This window comes from Petromyzon marinus, unplaced genomic scaffold (assembly GCF_048934315.1).
Source record: "Petromyzon marinus isolate PM22_M1 ecotype Great Lakes invasive population unplaced genomic scaffold, UKy_Petmar_22M1.pri1.0 PM_G_Scaffold_44, whole genome shotgun sequence".
NCBI lineage: Eukaryota > Metazoa > Chordata > Hyperoartia > Petromyzontiformes > Petromyzontidae > Petromyzon > Petromyzon marinus.
This window is the reverse complement of record NW_027422996.1, coordinates 942,325-948,105: the sequence shown is the minus strand read 5'-3', so window position 1 is coordinate 948,105 and position 5,781 is coordinate 942,325. Positions and strand designations below refer to the sequence as shown.

The window sequence follows — 5,781 nt, the reverse complement described above, 5'->3', positions numbered from 1 at the left end:
AGGCGATGCTGAATAATCCTTGCCAGGACCTTTCCCGGCACACTGAGGAGTGAGATGCCCATGTAGTTGTTACAGTCTGTGCGGTCCCCCTTCTTAAAAAGGGGGACCACCAGGGCATCCTTCCAATCCTGCGGAACCCGTCCAGTGGTCCAGACTGTTGTTATGATGTCATATAGGGCAGTCTGTGCACAAACGCCACCCTCCCTCAGCATTTTGCTTGGGAGATCATCTCTGCCCGCTGCCTTTCCTGGTCTAAGACTCCGGCTCGCCTTCAATACTTCCTCAGCAGATGGCACCTCAGCCAGCCACTCACAGGGGGTGACTTCTTCCAATATTTGAGGCACCGCAGCCTCAGCAGGGTCATCCTCACTTTGTGCCACGATGTTTTCCTGGCTGAGGGATTTTCCCTCCCCCAGGACCTCACAGAAATGCTCAGCAAATATGCGAACCTGTTCCTGGGGGTCGGAAATTGGATCACCGTTTTTTCCCCTAATGATGGTAATAGGTGTGGCACTGCAGGTTACTTTTTTGATTGAGTTAAATAAAGATTTGTGATCACGGGCCACTGAGGCAGACTCCATCTCCTCAGCAACCCGCGACCACCACCCATCCTTGCAGCGCCTCACGGCTCTCCGAACCTCCGAGCGAAGGCTGCGGTAAGCCTCCTCATTCTCTGACGTGGGATTCTGTAGCCGATGACAGTGGGCCTGTCGCTTTTTCTCAACCATCCTGAACACCTCCTCTGTCAGCCAGGGTCTCTGGGGAGGTCTGGACCGCGTACCCAAAGCAGCCATTGCAGCTGCATGAGTCACAGTCCTAAACCTCGCCCATTTACCCTCGACATCAGGAGGAGTCGGGGACGATGCCAATCCCAGCCGCAAGCGATGATGAAATTCTCGCTTGCAACTTTCATCAGATAACTGAGACCAGGCCACTTTATGTTGGAATGGGGTCCTGGGTGTACACCCACCACCAAGCTTGTGCCAGGCACAGTGACACACACACAGTGACACACAGTGACACACACAGTGTATACACATAGTGTACATACACACAGTGTACACACACAGTTTATACACATATTGTACACACACACAGTGTACACACACACAGTGTACATACACACACAGTGACACACAGTGTATACACATAGTGTACACACACACAGTGTACACACACACTGTACACACACAGTGTACACACACAGTGTACACACACACAGTGACACACACACAGCGTATACACACAGTGTACACACACATTGTACACACACATTGTACACACACACACAGTGTATACACAATAATGTCCACGTTGTTGCTGAGCTCACACACCCAAGGGAGGGAGCAATGGAAAATGAATCTAAATCAACTTAAACTTCAACTCTGTTATGTCACCACTCTGCATTACCTCATTGGCGTGAAACGCTAGGGTGAGGTGTACCTCGTTAGTGACGTCATGTCACCAAAGTATTCATCCCTCCCCCGTCCACCGCGCTCTTGAGCGTGACGTCACCTCCGCTCGGATCACTGCCTATATCGTTCCAGTGGCAATCCTTATTTGGGCAAAGCTACGCCCAATGACTGGCGGCTCATTAACATAATGTGCTCGTTAAAGCCGTCGCGAGTTTATTGCGACGGGTTCAGCGCCCACGCCCCAATCCCTCCACATATGGGCCGGCAACATTAACATAATTTATTCAGTTATAGAGCCGCTCGTGGGAGGGAAGTGACGTCATACTACTTCCTGCTGTCGCGAGGTAACAGGAAGCTGCCGTGTGCGCGCTTGCACTGAAATCCGAGGTGAGAAATTCTCATCGTTGTGGTGGTGGTTGTTGCTTACCAAGGTAGAGCCTCTCTCTCGTAGGGATGTCAGTTGAGTAGCAGCGAGCATGGGAATCGATGTCCAGGTTGGAACTTTACAGCGCGGGGCCTAGCCACGCGGGGCCTTGCCTCCTGCCCTCGCCTGATTGCATTCACTTTAATTATCTCGCTTAAGTTTAATTTGTCTTCACCCGGCTCGCCACTTTGTAACTTTGTTTTATTGTAAATATTCACACAGTTTTAATTTTTGTTCTTTTGTTAGCAGGCCAAGCCCGCTTGAGCTGCTATACCGCTCTTGTTATCAGAAGCAACCTGCCCACAACAACACAAGGTAAGGCTTTGTCAACGTGTGTGAATGTTTTGACTTAAAACTTTGGTGACTGCAGGAATTAATATTCTTGGTTCTTTCGGTAAAGTCATGTAGATAGAAAATAAAATAACATAATAAACATAAAAAATAGTAAATAAAGAAAAAAACACGTTTTGATTGCAACTCAAGTGGTCTTTATTTAATGTAATTGTATTATCTGTTATTGTTATTTTCTATGTACGTAACTTTACTGAAAGAAACAAGAATACGTGTGTCAATGTCTATCGGTCAAAGACGCTCAGCGGAGAGACGCGCAAACTCCAAATATACAGCAGGCGTCAGGGTCGGGATCGAACCCACGACTTCCTGTACACCAGGTGAGGTAGTTAACATCTCACCACGGAGAGAGACACGCAAACTCCAGTTAGCCTCGGCTATGTTCGTTGATCCTCGATTAATTACTTGGTGGATTGAGGAAGCATTCATGCCAAGCAGATGAAGGTGGCCAGGCGTGATTCTAAACATGCCACCGCCTGTTTACTCAGTGACAGTGTACAGTTTGTGTTTGCAGTAACGTCTATTAACTCTGTTGAACACGGAGGTTATAGCGTAACAATAGTTTACTTTTGTTTTCCTCTGGAACTCTTTATAAGAATGGAAACAGGAAGTTAACACAGCACACACATGCAGCTGAAGTCGGAACTGTTCATCCCAGCATTCAAGGACATCTGAGTTGCGATTGAACATTAATTCATGCATTTCTGCATAACACAAATAGTATTGTTTTCAACACCCTTTGCTATGTCAGCTGAATTTAGCTCTTATTAATATTCCTTTTCTAGCCAGACAGCCGAAATTGTGTGCTTAGAGTTTTGGGTTAACATTCATTTTGAAGATACGAGGGCTTCCAGGCATGTTTATAACCATTTGCCCTCTCATTGTGTGCCATCACAGCCCGTGTGATGAATTTGGGACACTTTTTCACTACATCATGAATATATGAATGAGTATAGACGTGTAAGTCACGTGTTACTGTGTATATATGCATTCCTCTGTGCATCGATACTGACGTGTCGATGGTGTGGATATTATTTTTTTCTGTCTGCAGCTGACGTGGTCTGATGGAGCAAAGGCAGTCAGCACAGCAGCTCGGTACGACAAGTCAACATTGCGACCAGCGTGCATACAGCACGGATTGGACTGGAAATTTGACACAGCACCAGAGAACTCACACAGGAGAGAAACCCTTCAAGTGCACTGTGTGTGGGAAGGCATTTTCATGGTCATTTGCTCTTAAAAGACACCAGAGAACACACACGGGAGAGAAACCCTTCAAGTGCAGTGTGTGTGGGGAGGCATTTTCACAGTCATCTGTTCTTAAAACACACCAGAGAACACACACGGGAGAGAAACCTTTCAAGTGCACTCTGTGCAGGATGGCGTTTGCACAGTCATGTAATCTTAAAGTACACCAGAGAACACACACAGGAGAGAAACCCTTCAAGTGCAGTGTGTGCGGGATGGCGTTTGCACAGTCATCAAATCTTAAAGTACACCAGAGAACACACACGGGAGAGAAACCCTTCAAGTGCAGTGTGTGCAGGAAGGCATTTGCAGTTTCATCAAATCTTCAAGTACACCAGAGAACACAGAAGCATCAGAAGATCTGCAAGGAGTGGAGGCTGAAATCATCTTGTGAAAGTCAAAGTTCCACAATGAGCCCATCCCTCATGAAATAAGAACCGGAGAAAATCCCAGCTTTGACACTGAAAAGGAACTGAGGTAAAATATGAACAGGTGAAGGTGAAATGTGAAGAGGTGATGGTGAAGAGCAAAGAGGTGAAGGTAAAATGTGAAGATAAAGATTAAACTCCAAAATCGGACGTTCACATCGTGAAGCAGAAGGAGAATTCTGACTGAGGCAGAGCGAGGCAACTCCCAGCAGTTTGTCGAAGTGGAGGTGTGGGTGGACTTCCTCCTAGACAATACAAAGTCAAGTGGAGACCCGGTAAATGTGTAAGCTTGAGACAATGTCGCTAGAATAGATGCACCTTTGTCACAGGCCTTTAATGACAAGAATGTGAAGTTGAACACTCAGCTCCTAGATTCAACCTGCAAAGTAAGAGCGAGCGGCCAGTCTTTGTGGACCTGTGGGTTGGGGAGATCTCTGACCAGGAGCGAGAGACAATAAGCCCCCAAGCATTCACTATGTTATAATAATTGCATTTACTTGGTGCTTGCTTAACCGCCTCAGCAACTCGGAGTTTTGTATCTCGTCTGAAACACTCGAAGAGCATCCCCAAGTAGCAGCTGCCCCTGTGTGGCACAGGGTGGTGGCCCTGCACCGGTCTGCATTTATTATTTTTTTCTGCCTGAGGACGACCGCTTGTGTTACGATCGAAACTTCGTGATCTACTATTATTTTTTCTACCTACCTGACTTTACTGAAAGAACCAAAGAGTATGTGAACAAGAGGCTGTCAGTAGGGGGCGATGATTGATGTTTCATTTCAGTTGTGTAATTTGTCGCTAATGTTTAGAATTCGCCAGCATGCAATGGCCTACTCGTTTTGAATGACACAATAGTATGTTTTACATCCACTGTTAAGCAGACCGTGCGTATTTTTTTTCAAATAGCTTCTTAATCAGATGTTATCTGTTGCAGTACATTTCACTGCAGTAATTAAATTTTGTTAAAATGCCTGTCAATAATTCAGAATGAACGCTTGTCTGATTTTGTGTGCACATGCATCATTTCATTTATAAGGGTCAAACATTGATTATGTGATGTTAGGACAAAGTGTGTGTGTGTTTTGGAAGTAACCTGTACAGATAACTCAGGTGAGACCCGTTGTTTTTTGTGATACAGGTCAAGCGGTATTTTTGTGTTTCATGAAGCATCTGGAGCAACTCATTGTCTTTGAAATAGGAAGCACACTCGGATCATTCATCAGTTACAAGGCATACCACCTTAAAGTTACACGTGGAGGAGATACATTCTCTGCAACACGAATTATAATTTTGTCTTACGTGTTGACGTAGATTTTGTCGAACTTGGACTAGAAATGCTCCTTGCTGATTAACGTCTGGATGTTCCAAACCATGGCTTGAAGCAAGCCCCACTGCTGTTGAGACATTGTCCACCAAAACCGGTCCACAGTTGGCTTGCACACACAGTGTACACACACACAGTGTACACACACACAGTGTACACACACACACAGTGTACACACAGTGTACACACACACATAGTGTACACACACAGTGTACACACACACATAGTGTACACACACAGTGTCCACCAAAACCGGTCCACAGTTGGCTTGCACTGAATCAAGGCTGCAGTAATTATGGACTCGCACGAAGGCCGTGGGATTTATATTTCGTGTTCAACATTCCTTTGTTTCGTGGAGAGACCGATTATATTAAAGACGTCTTGTCTGCTGATCTTGTTCATATCTGTGTACATCGATATCCCACATTGCTTGCACGTACACACCACACGCAATTAAATCAATGAGAATAAGAACGACTTCCGGGCATTGTGAAGATCGAGGAATCTCTTTCAATGGAGCGAGTTCAGTGTGTTCGATTCAACATCTCTCTGTCCCTGTCCGTCTGTGTCATCTGTTTGCCTCTGTGTTTCTCT

General features: G+C 45.8%; 1 protein-coding gene across 2 annotated transcripts; it reads left to right on the top strand.

Moving 5' to 3' along the window:
- Positions 1 to 2,048: 2,048 nt before the first annotated feature.
- On the top strand, positions 2,049 to 5,579 carry LOC142917278 (uncharacterized). 2 transcript variants are annotated; one of them, XM_076061903.1, is made up of 2 exons: positions 2,049 to 2,154; positions 3,242 to 5,579. In XM_076061903.1, the coding sequence occupies exon 2, from the start codon at positions 3,255 to 3,257 to the stop codon at positions 3,870 to 3,872; it is 618 nt and encodes a 205-aa protein (XP_075918018.1). In that variant the 5' UTR covers positions 2,049 to 2,154; positions 3,242 to 3,254; the 3' UTR covers positions 3,873 to 5,579. The 2 variants fall into 2 exon arrangements, with proteins under 2 accessions (XP_075918018.1, XP_075918017.1); XM_076061902.1 differs by lacking the exon at positions 2,049 to 2,154 and adding an exon at positions 2,423 to 2,510.
- The last annotated feature ends 202 nt before the right edge of the window (positions 5,580 to 5,781 follow it).

Bases quoted from the DNA above. Each gene is read 5' to 3' on its own strand.
- LOC142917278 (XM_076061903.1), top strand. From the start codon at position 3,255: ATGGAGCAAAGGCAGTCAGCACAGCAGCTCGGTACGACAAGTCAACAT.